The following is a 20,271-nucleotide window of genomic DNA, read 5'->3' on the forward strand; positions in this document are numbered from 1 at the left end:
TGATGCTAATAATTATAAGGAAAAGAGGAGTTGGTGTAAAAAGTATTCAAAGAACTGATTGGGATGTTTGCTAATGTACCAGAAAGAAGAAAAGAAAAGTGGAAGACAACTGCACCCTGGGAAGAATTTTTTAAGCCACAGATGAAGCACAGATATAAGAAAAGCAGAACATCTTTTCTTTGTGCTTTCTATTTTTTGTCATTTTTTGAGTTCAAGGCACATTGAAATTGATCTACTCAGAAGACTCCTTCAAACACTATTGTCTCAAAAATAATTGAGATATTAGCACACTGAAAAGTTAACACTTGTGTAGATTCTAACTTGACCATGAGCACTTCCAAATGAGCCTCCTGTGAAGGGAAGATATTCCACAAAGGGTTTCTGATGCCTTAGTGAAGCTGTCTCGGGCTCCATGACCCTGTCTGATTCTTTTAGTTCATGTGAGGTAGACCTACAACAAATTAAGATATAGGATAAGGTGTTGTGAAGTTTTGTGGCACCAAGCTGCACACACCACCAATATCACTGTTCTCTTTAAAGTGATGCTTTAAAGAAAGGAGCACAGTATTTGAAAACTCTAACTCATCCAATCCTCCTTTCTGGCTAGCAACACTTTTCTCAGCTGACTGATGTTCACCTCTGTCCTGCCTACTCCTGAACTCATACTTGTGGTTTGTCTTGCTGGGCTGCTGAGTTAGAGCTTTCCTCTACTTGCTGTCAAAACTCCTCAGTGATGTTTAAATTGGAAATAAATTCAGAGATCACATGCAAATGCAGTACCCGTGTATCAGTCTCTAGGGCCTCTAGGAGAACAAATGTTCTAACACGGTGTCTTTGCAACAACAAAAGCTGTGTGAAGTAAGACAGTGTGCTTAGAAATCTGGATGAGGGACACAGGTGGAGAAGTCAGACTACTAGCCTAGAACATCAAAGATGTGCTAGAAATCACTCTTCATTTCCATTTTCTGTGGTGGCTTACACAGTGGGGATAAACTTCAATGAAGTCTCCTTCACTTACAATGGTGCCACTCTATCCCACCTGAGGAAAGGTTTATTTATTTATTTTTTTAATGTAAGGAATGAGTATGTAATTTTGGTTAATTTTTAAAATAAGTACTACTCCCCAGCAAAAGCATAGATACTTATAGGAACCTAACTAGTGTGTCTCTCATCTTTGTCACAGGAAAAAGCTAATTGACAAGTACTGTGGTGAAAGGAAACCCATGTTATGTGTCATGATGGATATTGCCTAGACACTGTCAAAATTGAGACTCTGTCAATCAATGAATGAGGCTCTGATTTCAGTCTGAATGGTCAAACAGAGCCAGATCCATTTTGGAGGCAATGTCCAAGTTCATGCAGAAGTTCTAAGTTCCCAAATCTTGAGTTTCAAGCAGTGTTGTCTGCATGGCTCAGAAGACTAACCCTGACAGACAGTGACAGGTAAACTACGGGACAATGGAGATGGAGACAATGAATGTTCCTAGAAATGTGTTACACCCCATAATATCTAAATTTATTTAGAATAGAGGTGCATTATTCTATACTCTCTCTATAAAAAGTATATATACATACATGTGTGTATATATACAGACAGTAATAATACATGTGTGTGTTCTTTAAAATAATATGATATTGCCCAAAAGAACATAAATTATCAAGCAGTATTAAATAAAAGTAGAGTGAAAATGAGAAACTGAAATAATATAAAGGCAATCTGAGAAAAAATGTTCATAGATGCTCCAATGTTTTGTAGTAGAGGGAGTGTCCAGGTGTTCAGAGGTCTCTATAAATTGGCTAAGTTTTAGAAGCTATGCTTTGTGCTTCCCACAATTATAGTTAACTCAGTCATTCTGGATTTCTGACGGGGTTGAAAACTTATAGCCTCATAGCCAATCCTGGCTATTTACCTTTAGAGAAAAGATTTGAGTGGATGGTCTTCAGCTGACATTAATTCTAAAGCCAAGGAAAAAGCCAGGTTCAGAACTAAATGTTTTAGTTAGGATAGATGACAGTGGTTCTGGTTAGTCAACAAAATGATGGACTGGGTATTAGGACTATCTTGTACCTCTCTGGTACGAATTGGCATAATTATGCTCTAATTGTATTTTGAGAGAAAAGTTTTATTTTAACAGGAAGGGTGATATGTAGGAGGAGCTAAGGTGGGAGGAGTACTGAGAGGAAGAGAAGGAGTAAGGAGAGGAGGAGAAGAAGGAGAGGAGAAGCTAGGTGATGAGAGAGAGAAAGAGGGGGGAGACAGGGAGGCAGATGTTCACGTATCTCCACCAGTCAAAGATAGTTAATATATCGAGGTTGGGTTATACCTCTGATTGAGCATTACCAAACTTATAAAGCCTTTGATTAACATTTAAAAAATGTATAAGTGCAAAAGGAAAAGGGGGCATGGGATAGGGGTTTTGTAAGGGGGGAGAATTGGGAAACGGGATGGCATCTGAAGTGTAAATAAAATATCCAATAAAAAAAGAGAATAAAAGAAAAAATGTTCATGATAATGACCTATAATTTGGCTATGGCTGAGCTCTGGATTTTCTAAGACCAGCATGGGTAGTGGGGTGGTGAAATGGTACTGAGCATTTCAAAATGCTTAATAACTACTTTTGACATAACCCAGTAGTTTCTATAAAAAGATACCTCCTAATGCAATGGCAGTGTCCCTCCATACCATCTATATTCCACCAAAGCAAAGAAGTTTCACTGATCTGATTCTCACAGTGTTCATTACTTGTTCCAGTGTATAATCTGATGAACTCAACTCCTCACAGGGCAGACTTGCAGAGAGAGAATGGGTATCCAGGTCCTTGCTCAGCTAGCTTCAGTCAAAAATACATCTTTTAACAGCTTGAAAGTTAATGTACATGAACCCCATGAATTTCTCTCAGAATATTATTTCTTAAAACTCAACTATTGAGAATCTTAATGATGCTAATCCATCTTCTATCCCTTACAATCTGTAGGAGTGGAAGGCTGCCAGCCATAGCAGATCTCAAGGTCGAATGTGCTATGAGGGTTAGGCTGAAAATAGTCCTACAAATGTGGGAAATCATGGGGAGTCTTAAAGCTTCCATAAAGCAGGCTAATCTGTATAAAGTTAGAGTTTTGCCACTCATGTCTTCACTATAATGCTGACACGCAGAATACTGAAGAATTGTTCAATAAACCTGTTAGGCACAAGACAGTAATAGTCTCTGCCTAGTACACATGTCTTTGTTTTTTTAATTATCACTTAAGGTAGTGCTAAGAGGACTATTACAACTTGGGTTAAAACAGGAGGAAAGTAAGAAACCTAAAACAATACCAGATTCTCTAGAGATAATTCTTAGAGGCAAAAAGCACCCAATTCAAGATAATGTCTCAAATATACAGACAAGTCAAATACATCTTCAATGTAATGTGGCTTGCTATGATGAACTTAAATCAATAGGTTCAAATAGGGGCATAATTGCAACATTCAGACCCTTCAATGTACCCCTTATTATTTCTCATTTTTATGTAAGAAAAACAACTTTTAACTTAAAACTACCAATATGTTAGGTGTAGAGCACTAGCTATGGGAGAAGATAGGTTAGATCTTTTGAATAAGAGTCATTTCATTTGTGCCGAGATCATCTAGAAAAAGCAATAGTAAGAGAAGCCACTCTGTTATTTCCAGTTTCATTCCCAGTTCCTCAGAAGACTTCTTTAAATATTGACTCTGAACCTGCATTTTAAGGAAGAAGTTTTTACTTTTATAATTGCAACCATGAAACATACTGATGTATGAAAATTGGCCAGGTATATAAACAGGAAAAAGAGATTTGAAAATAATTTAGATGTATGAGAATATAACCACTTGAGGGCATTCTGACTATTTTAGCATTTTCTATAGACACAAGGAATGAAACATATACTCAACAAAGACAAGACCAGATTTCGGCACCTAGAATTACAATCTTCCCAAACCCAGAAGCCTAGACTGCAATGTAAAAACACAATCAATAATGTCCAGGAAAATATGTCTATACTAGAGCCCACCAACTCTTCCCATTGGGACCCAAGTGTTGCAACATAACTGAGGGATAAGTAAAGACTTTAAACAGCCTTTTATACTGTAATAGAGGTTCTTAAAGAACAAATGACTAAATCCTTTAAGGAAATCTATAAAAACACAAAGCATGAAAGGAAATTAAAAAACTTCCAACACCTGAAAGTAGAACTAGAATCAATAAACTGAATCAGTAGAAAACCCAAATTGAGAAAAATCTGGAAATAAAAAATTTAAGAACTCAACAGGAACCACAGAGACAAACTTCAACAAAAGAATACAAGAGAGAATCTCAGGCATAGTAAATACAATTAAAAAATGGATACACTGGTTGAAGAGAGTGTTGAATCTTAAAAAATCCTGGCACAAATCTAAGACTAGTATAAATAGAGAATGGAGAAGAAATCCAGGTTAAAGAAAGAGAAATATTTTCCAAAATATTATAGAAGAAAATTTTCCTAGAGAAGGGGATGCCTATCATGGCACAAGATGCATTCAGGACACCAAATAGACTGAATCAGAAAATAAAGTCCTTTAACCACAAAAATCATCAAAACACAAGATATAAAGAACAAAGAAAGGATGTGAAAAGCTGCAAGGGGGAAAGATAAAATAAAATATGAAGACAGATCTACTAGAATTACACCTTAATTCTCAACAGAATCTCTTAAAGACAGAAGGATCTGGACAGATGTGTCACAGACTTTGAAGCCACAGACACAAAACCAGACTACTATAGCCAGGAAAATTTTCAAACACCATAGATGGAGAAAATAAGATATTCCATGGTAAAACCAAATTGAAGCAATATATATATATCTACAAATCCAGCTTTATAGAAGTTTGTTATAAGGAAAACTCCAACCCAAGGAAGTTAATTATAAAACACAAGGAATAAAGAATTTAAGAGGAGCAAAATCAAAAGAAGAGGAATAAATAATCTTACACTAGCAAAATTAAAAGAAGGAAAACACACACACACACCACCACCACCACCACCACTACCTCCGGCGGCGGCAGCAGCAGCAGCAGCAAAATGACAGATATCAACAGTCTCTAGTCATGGATATCTATCAACAGCAACGGTCTCAATATCCTAATAAAAAAAGGGACAGACTAAAGATACGAGTGTAAAAATAGGATCCACCCTCTGCTGCATCCAAGAAACATACATTAACATCAAGAACATTCTGACCTCAGAGTAAAAGGAAAGAAAAATATTCCAAGCAAATGGACCTAATAAGCTTGCAATTGCACCCATTGTACTATCTGACAAAATAGACTTCAAGCCAAAACTAATCAGAGAAAATATGGAAGGACAATGCTTACCATCTAAGGAAAAAAAAATCCACCAAGAGAATATTGCAATTCTTAACATCTGTGCCATAAACAAAAAAGCACTCAAGATTGAGAAAGAAACATTACTACAGATTAAATCACATATTGACCACCACACATAGATGGTGGTAAGCTTCAATATCTATTCTCACTGCCAGACAGATCATTTAGACAAAACTAAACAGAGCAACGCTATAGATAACATCTTATAAAGCAAAAGGATTTAACATATGTTTCAGAACATTTCATCCAAACACAAAAATTTTAAGTTTTTCTCAGCAACATAACTTATGAAAAATTTTCCAATATAGAATACAAACTCAGTCACAAAGGAAGCCTCAAAAGATACAAGAAAATGAAACAACACCCTGCACCCTATCCTACCACCTCCTCTTAATTTTTATTGGTTATTTCATTTACATTTCAAGTGTTATCTCCCTTCCATATTTCCTCTCCACAACCCTACTATCCCCTCCTCAACCCCTGCCTCTATGTGGGTGCTTCTCCACTCACCCACTCCAGCCTCAGTACCCTAGAATCAAGCCTCCACAGGTCCAAGGGGCTCTCCTCCCATTGATGCTAGTTAAGGCAATCCCCTGCTATATATCCAGTTGGAGCCATGGGTTCCTCCATGTGTCCTCTATGGTTGGTGGTTTAGTCTCTGGACGCTTTGGGGTGGTCTGGTGGGTTGATATCGTTGTTCTTCCTATGCAGTTAAAATCCCCTTCAGCTCCTTCAGTCCTTGTCCTGACTCCTCCATTGGGGTCTCCATACTGTTTGGCTGCACGCATCTGCATCTATATTGGTCAGGCTCTGGCAGAGCCTCTTAAGGGACAGCTATACCAGAATCCTGTCAGCAAGCTCTTCTTGGCATCACCAATAGTGTCTGGGTTTGGTGTCTGCACATGGGATGAATGCCTAGGTGGGGTAGTCTCTGGATGGCCTTTCCTTCAGACTCTGCTCCGCCTCCTCTGATTAAAACTGGATATTAACAACAAGAGAAACTATAGGAAGTTTACAAACTCATAGAAACTGAACAATTCAGTATGGAATAAAAAAATGGGACAATTCAGAAAGAAACTAAACACTTTCTAGAATTAAATGAATATGAATACATAGTATACCCAGACTTATGGAATACAATCATGGCAGTTCAAAGTGGCAAGTTTATAGTACCAAGTGCCTACATAAATAACTTTCATACTTCTCATAATACCAATTTAATAGCATACCTGAAATCTCTAGAAAAAAACCAGAAGAAACCACATCTATCATCTATCTTTAGGTTTAAAAGTGTAAAGAGTAGATGGCTAGAAATTATCAAACTCTGGTCTAAAATCAATAAAATATAAACAAACAGTGACGATAACAAAAATAATACAAATATTCAATGAAACAAATAAGTGAATCAGTAATTGGCCAACAGATTCAATGTATCCCCATCAAAATTCCAAACAACTCTTCATGAATCTTGAAAGGAAAAACTTCCGTTTCATATAAAACACACACAAAAAAGTAGAATAGTTAAAACCAGAATTATAACATATCAGCTAGAGGAACCATGACCCTGAACTTCAATTCGTATTACAGAGTTATAGTAATAAAAACATCATGGCATTGAAACAATAAAATCAAACTGAAGACTCAGAAAAATCCACATGCCTATGGATATCTGATTTTTTTTTATAAAGAAGGAAGAAACACACCCTGGAAAAAATAGCATCTTCAGAAAATGGTCAAACTGGATGTCTGCATGTAGAGAACACAAATAGAAGCATATTCATCATCATACACATAACTCAACTAAGTGTGGATCAAGAGCCTCAACATAAAGCCAGATACACTGGAACTAATAGAGGAGAAAGCAGGGAGGAGCCTTCAACTCATTGGCAAGTTTTTAATTTTTTTAATAGAACACCATTAGTTCAGGCACTAAAATAAACAATTAATGAATTAGACCTCATAAAACTGAGAAGCTTTTGTAAGCCAAAGGACACCATTGTTTGGTCAAAGTGGCAGCCTACAGAATGGGAAAGTATTTTTACTAACTCAACATCTGATACAAAGCTAATATCCAAAATATATAAAGAAGAGGGCAGCCTGTAATCCCAGTACTAGGGAAGCAGAGACGGGAGATTCCCAGTGCTCAGGAAAAACTAATTAGCTCAGCTAGACATAATCAAGCTCCAGATTTAGCCAAAGATCCTGCCTCAAAAAATAAAATGAACAATGATGAAGGAAGTTACTGGACATTAACTTTTGATCTATATATGTACTCGCATGTGCCCACACAAATGTGAATATACAGACATGCACACATTTTGCACGTATACATGTACAAATAATTAGATACACTGAGGAAAATAAATGAAATATATGAGTATTTTTAGAACGTTCAAATAATTTAGAGCCTTTGAGCAATCCTTCACACAATTAGCCTAATGTAGAAAATCCTTCACAAACATTTCCTGGCATTTGTCTCTAAGGTGATACTTGATCCTGTCAAGTTTTACAATCAATATAAGCCAGGGCAGGGTCTGTGACCACATCTTTCTGCCCTTACAAAGACACTGAAAATCCACACTCATTCAGGAATTATTATATGTACACAAAGGGCAAACATGAATTCTTTTTACCAACTTCTAACTGCCAACCTACGGTTTTCCATTCTTCATGTTAAATGTGTCTATACATATAAAAGGAGGTTAATTCTAAGTGTTTTATTATAAAATCTTTCTCATATCCACTTCAGTACAGAAACACTAGCATTGCAAGACTCATTCACTTACAATTATAGATATTTAAATAACAGTATGTGAACTCTGCATATGAATATCAATCTGATTCTTTTTAATAGATGTATTTGTTTCAAAATATGATTTCAAACTGACCTATCTATTTTATAATCTATATGAGTATACCTATAGATAATATTCAGCTTATTCACAAGCTCTGACCATTTCAAATAATCTGAAATTCATGATCTTGCAGATATTTTGCACATGTGCAAATATTTCTGTACAACACATTCCTACAAATGAAATTACTAGTTCCAAGAGTTCTTTTACAAGCACCTTATTATAGTTAGGATCTTGACTGTTCCTCAAAGGCCTATGTGTTGAAGGCTTGATCTTAGTCTGTGTTGCCATTGAGTAGTAGGGGGACCTTTAAGTATATAGCCTACTGTCAGGAAGCTGGGTCACTAGGATATGTTGCTGAGGAGGGGGTGAATAGGACTCTGCACCCTTCCACACCAGTTTTCACTCCCTGGCTTCCATAAGGTGAGTAACCCCTATTGTGCAACACTGTCTCTCAGTAGCCAAAGGCAGCATGACCAACTGAATGGAAACTTGAACCTCCAAAAATTGTAAGTGAAAATAAGCCTTTCTACTTCTTTTTTGAGATTTCTTGGAATGGCTACAGCAAAAGAAAGCTGGCTTACACACATACACACACACACACACGTACACACACATGCACACGCACACACACACACACTGTGTCTGCTCTTTTATGTAGGAAACTGAAGAAAGTTGATTGTAATCTAGCACAGTGATATCAAAGATTGGAAAGGTTCTGAAGAATGGGTAGACAGAAAAAATTAAATTTGATTATTATATGTTGTATCTGTGTTTTGAACTGTCACACTGAACTACATTAATATGTTTAACTACTCATAAATAATGTTGAGTTCTTTTGTTGATTAATATTTTATTGTTTAAATTAGCATAAAAGGCTTCATTATGGTATTTTAAGCATAGTTTTCTTGTTGATGCTCCTGTTCCTAGCTTCCTCTTCTCCCTGACTCTCTGTATACCTTGACTTTCCAGCTAATAGCTCCTTTCCTCTTTAAGGTTATGTGTCCTGTTGCCCTTCTCCACTCCCCACTACCTTTTCTCTACTAATAGTTCTCTGCCTAGTGTCATGCTTTATACTTACACACATGCACACACACATGCACACACATGTACACATGTGTATATACATATGCACGCACAAACGCACACACCTGATCACATGCTCATATATTCACACATATACCTTGAAAGCCAGTACCAACATGTGAAAGAAAATATGTGACATATACCTATAATACTTGAAAGCCTCTACAGAGATACTGGCCTATCATGTTGATTGCAACTCTATTCACAGCAGCAAGGTAATGGAATTGTCCTAGGTGTGCATGAGCAGATGAATGGACCATAAAAGGGTCATGCACAGTATACTTTGATTCAGCCACAAGAAAATGAAACTTTGAAAATTGTAAGAAAATGGATAGATCTGAAAATTTATGGGAAATAACCCAATTTCAAAAGAGTACTTTTAAATTACGATATATTTAAGCAAATTTCCAATCCAAAACCTTATCCAATGTTTATATATATATATATATATATATATATATATATATATATATATATATATATGTGTGTGTGTGTGTGTGTGTGTGTGTGTGTGTGTATGTGTGTGTGTGTATACTACATATATACTATATAATAATATATATGAAAAACAGGATACATATAATACATTATATTTAATATAATACAATTCCAAAAAGTCTGATTCTTTCCAGTAATTTGAATCTTATTGTTTGTTTTTTGTTTGTTTGTTTGTTTGTTTTTAGGTAAGATTTAATATATTGCAAACTGGCTTTGAGATCACCACTTAGTCAAGGACTACTTTGAATTAATCCTTCTGCATCCACCTACTAAGTGCTAGGATTACAGATGTCCACCATCATGCCCAGATTATGTGGTTTGATTGATCAAACAGAGAGTCTATGCATTTGGGGCAAATGCTGTATTAAATGAGCTGCCTCATCAGGTTATCTACCCCCCCTTTTTGTTACATTATCTACTTTTTAATTGGGCATTTGCCATCTGATCACAGAGTTTCAATGTAAGATGTGTGTGTGTGTGTGTGTGTGTGTGTGTGTGTGTGTACTGTAGAATATGCCCTCTACCAAAAGCTTCTTACTGCAGTCAGTAGGAGGTAGGCAATGCAGAAGGCAATTCTCCATAATGTGCTGAGGAAGGGGACAGGGGACTGTACAGCCTTAGGTGAGCTGTGAAACTGTGGTAAATAACTCTGATCCTAGTGCATACCCAGTATCAAGTCAAGCATTCAGTGACAGACCCATGAGACTGTGCAAGTCAGCATTGACTCTGTGGCTTGACTACTTGTGGGTTCAACGATGTTACCACTCAAAAGACAGAGAAATGAAGACTCTACCTAAGCACATTTTCTTATTCCCAGCACACTTATGCATTTGTTCCCTGGATTTCTAAAAGGCATTTCAGCAATATTTTGATTATACCCTTTCTTTACTCATTCTTTTGCCTTATTATTTATTGCATAAAATATTCCTATAAATAAATATTGATCAAAGTTTAAACTAAATGCATCTGATTTGTTTCATAAAAACTGAGATGAATTGTTTCCTAAATACTTACTTCTTTATATATTTGTTTTAATGTTTTTATTTTGAAACAGTTTCACATTTATAGAAAAATTATATGATGAACAGAAAGGATTGCCTATGTGCTTCACCTAAATACTTCCCCAGCATATGATGAATAGAAAGGATTGCCTATGTGCTTCACCTAAATACTTCCCCAGCACCATCCTCCACAGCAGGACTACTGTATCTACAGCTGCATTCCATATTTAGTCCTCATGTATTTCAACTGAAGCCTGACATTTTTGAAGACTCTAAGAAAGTCACATTATAAACTGTGCCTCATTAGGTTTAATAGTTATCTTTGAATTCTTTTATTAGTTATACACAATTGAAATTATTGCAGAACCAACATTGTGTGGATTCAGTCCTGTCTTCTAAGTGGCACACAATGTTACACTTGGGTGAGACAAGTGAGATCCAATCTCTCTCTCTCTCTCTCTCTCTCTCTCTCTCTCTCTCTCTCTCTCTCTCTCTCTCTCTCCCTCCCTCCCTCCCTCTCGGTACCCAACAAATCACCCATTAGTAAAATCTGTTGAAATGGCTATTAGTATTAGTATGAGGTTATATTCTTTTTTTGACTTTATTTATTTGTGTAAACACAATTCTGTGTGTGCAAGAGCTCACATGTGGAAGTCTGAGGATAACTTATGGGAACTGGCTCTCTCTATCTCCAAGTGAGTCTAGAAAATTTGCATTTGATAGGATTGTCAACAAGTGCCTTTACCCACTGAACTGTCTCACTCCCCTTGTGAGATGATTCTATTCTAAGCACTCCTGACAATTATTTTCCTAAAAATAAGAAATGATGCTTAGGGATGGACTATATGACTTCTCAATTAGCAGTTGTTTGATCCTCCCAGGCTGCTTTGAGCAAAAGGACTGCTAATAGCATCCAGAAGGAAGATCCTTATTTACTTAATCACTGTCATTTTGGACATTCTGTGATTCCCTGGGGAAAACTACACAGTGATCACAGCTGATGGTCTCACCTCCTGAATGTCCAATCTCAGCTAGGGAAGTTTTGGGGCATTGCAAGCCTTACTGAACTCTAGGAAACTTCAAAATTTTCTGTCTTGGACAGACAGACTACTGGGGCTAGTGCTATGGAGGCAAGGCTCTGATTGTGGAAACATAAACTTCCATTTTTGTGTGAGGTATGCTGGGTATAGTGCAAACACAAACTTTGATATCCGTGAGTGATGTTCTGCAATTAGTTCTAATAACTTTCTCTAGCTATACGAGTAGGAAGCTTGGGCTTAGTATGTAGCCAGATACCTCCTTCACTGCCTCCCTTTGTGTTGCAATAAAAGTTTTCTTGCAAATGCCCTTCCCTTGCATACTTTTAGAAGTGTTAGGTGAGCTGGTAACACAAAAGCCCAACAGCAGAGAAGCAGAGGCACTGGAGTGCCAGAGGCACCAGCTGTGGAATGATTGACAGGCCATGCTACAAACTGGCAAGACTGCCATTGTCTTCACAGTTAAAGGAGAGCCAATGTGTACTGCTGCTAACAGCCCATCTGCAAAGGAGACACACTCTGTGTCTAAGAGGACTCTTACCTTCAGCACAGTAAAGACAGAAGGAAATCATCCATATAGCAGATATTTTCACCTCAAGGACCCAGGAATGTGCTACATATGAAGAAGTAAAGCTTCTTCTGTTCCTACATAGTTTCTATCGCTACTCCCTTATCTTTGTTCTCTCTGGTGATATGTTAAGGAGAACATTCGATTACATTGTAAATATGGTTTAATTATTGCATAGAAACGTTTACTTTTCTACAGTGCTGGTATTAAGTCCTTATATAGAGAGAGATGTAGGAAAGTACAGTGCACCATCCCAAAATGTGGATTTGAACTTCATTTTTATTTTCCATTAAAATATTTTATACACTATATCTTGCTCATATTTCTCCCCCACCCCAAACACTCCTCCAATATAGTCTCAATCACTCTACATTTTGTTTTGGTTTTTTACTTTTTGTTTTGTTTTATTTTGAGAGAGAGCAGAAACATGGGATTGTATAAAGCCTTTATATGTGATTGCCTCTAGTGTAAACCCAGCACTGGAGAAACTCTGGATCCTTAGAGCTTCTCATGTCCTCAACTGGCCCCCAGCTTCCACTGCTGAAAATTCATATTGCAGACTTTAAGTCTTGTCTCACAGACTGAGTCCCACTATGCACAGCAGTGTGGTCTGCAGGCTGAATTAGAAGAGCAGGAAGCTAGCTCACTGGCAGCTGAGGATTAGAAGAGAAGGAAGTTAAGCATTTTGAGACAGTGGCCAGTGTTGGAAAAAGGAGGAAAGGAGAAATAGAAAGTCTAGAAAAGTGAGACTGAAGACAAATAGAATGCTGTGGTGAGCCAAAGAAATGGCAGATCCTGCTCACTCGAAGACTTCCAGACAACTGTAAAACCTTTATGGCCAATGGTCTCAGATATGACAGACCTTGTAGCTGTAGCACTAGTCACTGCCTAATGCCAGCCCTTGAAGAGATTCTCCTTCCCTACCCATGATTTCAGTCTAAAGAGTGTACCAGACCCCTTCCAGCTGTTGGAAACATTATTGTTGGAAGAAAACGGTGTATTCCAGGTTTCTATACTGGATGGTTACCTTCCCATTTATAATTACTAAGTGCTTTGTGGGAAAATGACTTGGGAATAGGTGATGTCTTACTACCGTCCATTCAACTTCCTCTCACCAGTTCAGCAATGATTGTTTTTTCTTGCCTGGATTATGAAGTAGCAATTTCCCCAATTACTTAAACTCCTTTGAATGTTACTGACTGGTATTCTGCTAGTTATTCTTTCTCCTCTCCCATGACTCAAACACATTCTGTATTCCATTAAATCTTAATGGAATAAAATACTGTATTTTATCCAGTATGATAAACTGTTAGCTTAATTCTATATTTAGATCTTCAGTTGACTCTGGTTTAGGAGCCTCCTCAAATTGGTTTCTCTGTCCTTGTGACAGCATGGTCACTCTTTAAACATTGGATGTAAGATACCCTGAGTTCATTCATCTTATCAAGCCTGGAATCAGCCATTTCCTTAGCAATACTTAGTTATTCTAGTAGGGAAAGTATGTAGGTCCCACTGTCTGGGTGCCAAGTGTGCTCAATGTTACTTGGCTGTTGCTATTCCTAGCTTCTCACAGTAAACAGATATGATATGTGGCACAGACATATAAGCATATAAATGTGGTACGGACACCTTAGCTTAAGTGAAGCCTGTACCTGTTATTGAAAGACATGAGATTACATGGCACCTGCAACTCAGTTCTAACATCCAAGTTTTTCTCTGCTTTTCATCTGTGGTCACTGTCTTCATTAGTGAGAAAACTGCCTTGCATGATTTTCTTTTTTAAAAGATATGTCTACTTATGTATATGAGTACTGTGATAGAAGAGAGAATTAGACAGAAGGGCATCAGATCTCATTATAGATGGTTGATCTCATTATAGATTGGTTGGTTTTTATGCTCTGTTGTTGTTGTTGTTGTTGTTGTTGTTGTTGTTGTTAATAGGAGTACTCACAATCAAGTCCAGACCTTTTGTATGAAAGTCAAGTGCTTTCCCACTGGGCTGCATCCCCAGCACTATGTCATTTTGGAGTCATGTCTTTCCTTATAAACCATTTGAAAACAAGACATAACAAGGTAGAGATGAAAATTAAGGGGCTAACAATTTAAAGCATGTCAGATACCTTTTAAAAGATTATTTTGAGGTTAAGTCAATAGAAATGTATTGACTTTGACTGTAGAAAACGTGATAAAAATAAATATCTTTTCTCACCTTTGAGTCTGTAACTATTCCAGAATTACAAAAACCAATATAAATTTAGAAACTAGAAAAGTCCTTATAACTTCAAGAACTGGGTAGAAATCTGACAAGAGTTACTCCAAAAAATGTATTGGCTTATCATTAATGTGAAGACTTTCTAAATAACAAGGTAGTGTTTTTATTACCTCTTCCCAGAAAGAATCTTTCTATAATTACAGTTTTTATAATTATCTTTCAGAATAAGATAGGCATGGAGCTTAGCTCTTGAGTCTCAGAAAGAGTAACTACTATCCTTCCTTACCCTATTTACAGCATGCCAATCACAGCTGTCACCCTATGTACCAACCCCACATCCAGGAATGCTCCCTAATGAGAGCAAAGAGGGGAATATAGCCTTTTCAGGAAGAAAGGATAGTCATGATCTAGGGAAGGATAGAAGCAGATTAGATTTTGAGCTTCCAGATGTGTAGTTAGCAGAGATGAGCAAGTGCCACTGCAGCCCAATGTATCTAGATGGGTTGGGGGATGCCCCAGATCTAGCTATGAGTCCAACTCACCCTGTGGGCAGCATATCGGTTCATACAAATTTAGGTTATGTGAGTAGTACAACACTGAACCACAAACATGATAAGAATGTGACTCCATTCTACTTGAAGAGAGTTAAACCACATTTGAAGAAATATAGTGAGTTTGGCTGACCACACAGTCAGCATGCACTTAAAATTTCTGTGAAAATGCACCACTGTCAACGCTGTTCTGCTTTGAAGTAGCTCAGGATGCCATACTCTCGTGGAGGCCAGAATCAATATACATGCGACCTTGAGGATCTTCCCAACTAGTAGCCAGTTAATAATTACTCTGTATAGTTAATGGGAATGAAAAAAATCTAAAAATTTGCATACCTCTTTGTATGGAAAATGAGAAACTTTGATGATCCACACCATATAATGGCTCATGAAGTAAGTTAAATGATTTCTACTAAAGACAAAGGATCCACTTTAATTCTCTAAGCAGGTATTTGGCAGACAATTCAAGTGCTGAATTATTTTTAAGCTATTAACTTTCTGGCCTCGGGGTCTGACACAACTATTTTCACAGCACACATTTTACATACGTTATAGAACGACTCCACTTTGGTGCAACAGAAACCACTTTACACCCTGCCAGTTAAGAACTTAGATGTAAAATGTAAAGCGATCAAGTCATACTTCTGCTGTATCACAACTCTGTGAAGCATTCTTTCCTATAAACCAAATGCCCGGGCTTAGCTCTGCTTGCCTGCCTTTAATAAGCCAAAGGGAAACTGAAATTATTACACGCTACATAAATCTCAGCATTTGTGGAGTGCGCGTCATTTTCATCTTATGTGTGTTTGTACTCTTCTAAAAATGTCATCACCCAGAACTCTTATGCAATGCTTTTTCGGCATAGCTTTGTAATGCTTCAAACTATTTTTATTCATATTTAAAGGTAGTTTAAATGTGTGTTCCTAGATCACCTGAAATCAAAGTTAGTTTCAAGTTATTTCAGTTGTGGTGTACAAAACAATTTTTAAGTATCACTAATGACACAGTATTAGTGATAAAGCTCATAACTAAGGAATAAACTAAGTACAGAAATTTTACGGATCTTTTTTTAAATTAAGCCTGGTGTAGTGATGCATACCTTTAATTTTCCAGCATTTGGGAGGCAGAAGCAGGTGTATCTCTACAAGCCCAGCGTGGCCTGCATAGGAAGTTCTAACCAGCACAGCCATAGCTAGTCTTTTAAAATCCTAAAAATCCAGCCATTCTCAATCCTAGGGAGGAGGTTATCTTTCCTATTTGATATTTTTAAAGTAACTTTAATAAGCTCCCTTTAAAGTGTTTCACGATTTTTAAAATGGAGGGTTTAAAATATTTCTCCCATACAAATCACACAGTGGGACACTCTCAGTGCACATTTTGGCCACTGAAGATGCCTGCATCACTAACCCTGGGACCTCTGTCCAACACAGTGGGGGGGGGGGATAATCATGGCAGCTGCCTATTTTAAATTGTACTTTCTTTAAAAAAAAAAAAAAAACTAGCTTACATTTCCATTTCTTAAATTATGGCCCAAGAATGGCAGCAATTTATTGCAATAGTCTTCTCTTCCAGACTGGAGAGAGGAGGTCTCCACTGAGCCACTGAGCTTCCAAATCAGTTCTGAGAATCACTGAGTCACAGGAATTTTAAATCACCAATATCCATCTCATAGATGATACTGCTGGGCTGGTTTTGTGTTTTTGATTGGTAGTTTTGGGTTTGTTGTCTTTGTGACATGTATTTCTCTATAGCCCAGACTGTTTTTTTGTTTTTTTGTTTGTTTGTTTGTTTGTTTTTAATTCACTCTGTAGCCCAGACTGAAATGGAGACTGTGGTGGACATCTTACGGCAGCCCAAAGGTGCGCTAGCAGAGTGGGTTGGGCCACCACACCTGACTTCTGCATTGACTCTAATTTGAGGAGAAGTAGACTACAAATTGTTATGAGTTCTTAAATGGCTAAAATTGGCCAAATCTCCTCCCAGAGCCAGGCTCTATCACAGTCATTGCCCAAGTACCGACATCCACTCTGCTCTGAACTTCTTATCTGTTTTTCTCCCTTCAGTTATGGAAAGTGCACGTCAACCCTTAAAAATTAACTACTCATCACTTCGATCCAAGCTGCTGGGGATTATGTAATATGCATCCAGTAAAATACAAAGCATAGAATTTTGTTGGTTTGGGTGAGAAGATCTAAATCTTTCACGAAACAATTTTCTTTGTCACTTAAAACTCTTCAGAGGGAAATTAGCTGCTGAGTATAAAAGGGGAGGAGACTGCTAATAAATATCCAGCCAGGCTTATTTCCTAATCATGGAGGAAGTTAATTCCATTATTGTCACTTGGAAAGAACGATGGGAGTTTTAAAATAATTTAAGTGAGAAAAGGATCTATTAAAAGCGATTCACTTATTTTTTTTCCCTTGGCTAATTGTGCTTTATATTCCAGGAATGAAGCCAACACATAAGGTCGAAAGGCATTCATTTTATTAGTTTGATGCAATTCATATACCATTTGACAGTCCGCGTCTACCTTTCTGTGTTTTCCTGATGTGAGGCTGTGGGTAATTTGTAATCATTACACCGGGGATAAGGAAGGCTGCTGACGTCCTGGGTAAAGATTCAGCAGAAGCAAAGTTTCCTTTGCTAACGAACTAAAAATTAAGGGACCCGCGATACTTTGTGGCCCTTTTAACAGAGTTTTCACTGAAACAACTCTCCAACTTTTTTTTCAAAATTTTACCACATTAAGTTAAGGTTGGGCAGGAAAACTTGGAAAAGCTTAGTTATTGGAAACCTGTTCTCCACAGGGAAAAAGACCTTTTTGTGCCCTCCTCCCCCATGAGCCCTTTCAGAGGCATTAATCCTCACCCCGCCCCTTCTGTCCGCAGATCTCTGCTGCTCTAGTCTCCAAGAAGCTGCTCCAGTCTCAGATCATCCTCTTCCTCTTGCTCCTTAGCTCTTCAGCCAAAGATATAGGCAGCTGCTTTCTAGGTGTGTGCGGGAAGGAGGTCATAGGATAGTGGACTGCAGAGTAAGGAGCCTCAGGCATCCCTCCCAGGTGAGCTTGGCCACTTGAATACCTGGCACTCCACAACTCCAGCATCTGGCCAGCGCTCTGACAACCTGCTGACACTTACCACTTAGGTGGTGCCTGCTTTCTGTCCCTAGGTCTAATTGTCCCTCTTGCTTCGCTCTTTTTCCTTCACTGTGTTTTTGTCATTAATTATTTGAAGGCGAAAGAAAACATCTCAAGACAGTGTCCTTAGAAAATAGGCATGTTTTCCTCAAACCCTTCTCTGCTCCTTTCCACCTCTGAGAGTAGGTGCAAAGGGCTCTAGTTTCAGCCACAGCCCAATGTGTTTCCCAATGGACTAGCTTTAACATGTTTTTTTTTTTTTTTTTTTTTTTTTTTTTTTTTTTTTTTTTCTCCAGCAGGGCAACTCTTCCACCTTTTCAGGTTCTACTACTGCCCATATTTAAAAGAAGAAAATTTAAGATGCAAGATAGTGTGAATTGTCTCTCTCTGTCTCTCTCTCTCTCTCTCTCTCTCTCTCTCTCTCTCTCTCTGTCTGTCTCTCTCTGTGTGAAGATGTACATCTGGACTGCTTGTCCCACCCTGTCTAAGCCCTGCCTTACGGCTACTAGATGCAAGACAGTCAGATGGCTCCAATTGTCCTGTTATGTTATGGGCCCTCCAGAGTTCACCTGTCAGTGTCCAGGTAACTGGCCAAGTGCCAGCTGGGCCAGGTTCCAGAACACCTAGCGGGACAGTGCTCCCTCTCCCGCTCATTTGTTCAGCATCTTACCTTCGCTTAAGGAAATTCTGATTTTATTTCTGCACCACCAACCACCCCCAAAGAGTGCGGAACCATTCCCCACCAAGGCTCCTTACCTCAAACAGAGGACCGATCTTGTTTTTCTCCAGGTAAGCCTGGATTCGGGTTTGTTGACGAGACGCCATGGGAAGCAGATGGGTCAGCAGAGAGAAGACGGTGCGCCTCAGCTGAGGACAGCCCTACTCTGCCCCCGGATGGACCCAGGACAGAAGCTCGGGCGCCTTGGCTTTCTGGCACAGCAATGGCTAGCAACCTGGTGAGCAGCGAGCCCGAAGGGAGCAGGGCTCAGGGAACCCAGGCGAGGCTCTGCCAACTCATACAACTCTGAGGCGATGGGAAAACTACATCGCATTCTGCAGCTCGCACCCACCCGCTCTCCGCAGCGCTGCTGCTGAGGGGAAATCGCGGGCAGAGGCTGGTCTGTCCTCTGGGCGGCAGCAGCAGCAGGAGCCTGTGGCCAAAGGCGAGTGTCTGTGCAGCGCCTCCGCTAGCCAAGCCAGGGACAGCACGGGCTGCAGGGGCGACAGCGCGAGGAGCCGCCCAGAGCGCGCCAGAGAGAGCGCCCAAGTCCTGGCTGCCAGGAACCAGCACCCAAGCTGTTCCCCGAGGCGGTGCTTGTGCTCGCTCCCTAGCGACAGCGCCGCTCAAAAAGCCAATGGTAAAGGTGCTTCTTTCAAAGTGCACATAAATCTGGTGCTTGTTGGCTACTCCTTGGCAGCTACAACCGCAGTTCTAAAGAGGATGGTCCTAACCACCTAGCTTAATTTTCTCCTGGCCAAGAGCTGTGCCTTCACTAGCCCGGGATGAGAAAAGGCCAGAGATGAGAACTATGGGTGGATTTTGCCCCGAAAACAAAGTTGCGTATGTTAAAGAGAAAAAGGAAAGGAACAGATATTTGTCTTGGCCTTGAGCAAGTCAGCCGCAACCGGCGGCGTTGTTGCCTGAGAACTGATTGAAAATTCCGAAGTGCAGACACCCAAAGGCTGGAAGCAACCCTTAGGCATTTGGCAGGGAGATGAATCAAAAGCCAGCCAGCTCTCTCTGTTTCCAAGTTTGCTTTGCTGCCTACACCCTCAATTCTGACTGATACACTTCTGGTTAGGGCTCAGGGGCTCCGATCTTCCACCCAAGAGTTCTTCCTGTAGATACCTTGTGAGCTCATCAAGTTTACCTTAAACCTTATTATGCAGGGATTTTTCAAGTTCAAGATCTATAGTTATTATCACAGGGTTCTTCAGAGTTCC

General features: G+C 38.9%; 1 protein-coding gene across 8 annotated transcripts in view; it reads right to left on the minus strand.

Moving 5' to 3' along the window:
* The window catches only part of C25H8orf34 (chromosome 25 C8orf34 homolog), a 394,450-nt gene extending 374,816 nt beyond the window's left edge, over positions 1–19,634 (minus strand). For 5 of the 8 annotated variants that reach the window (XM_076924364.1, XM_076924363.1, XM_076924361.1 and 2 more), the window contains exon 1: positions 19,084–19,634. In XM_076924364.1, coding sequence (XP_076780479.1) covers positions 19,084–19,152 — 69 coding nt within the window. In that variant the 5' untranslated portion in view covers positions 19,153–19,634. The remainder of the gene's footprint in view (positions 1–19,083) is intronic. The other 3 variants (XM_076924367.1, XM_076924365.1, XM_076924366.1) reach the window with 3 other exon arrangements.
* Between the last annotated feature and the right edge of the window lie 637 nt (positions 19,635–20,271).

Source organism: Arvicanthis niloticus, chromosome 25, assembly GCF_011762505.2.
Source record: "Arvicanthis niloticus isolate mArvNil1 chromosome 25, mArvNil1.pat.X, whole genome shotgun sequence".
NCBI lineage: Eukaryota > Metazoa > Chordata > Mammalia > Rodentia > Muridae > Arvicanthis > Arvicanthis niloticus.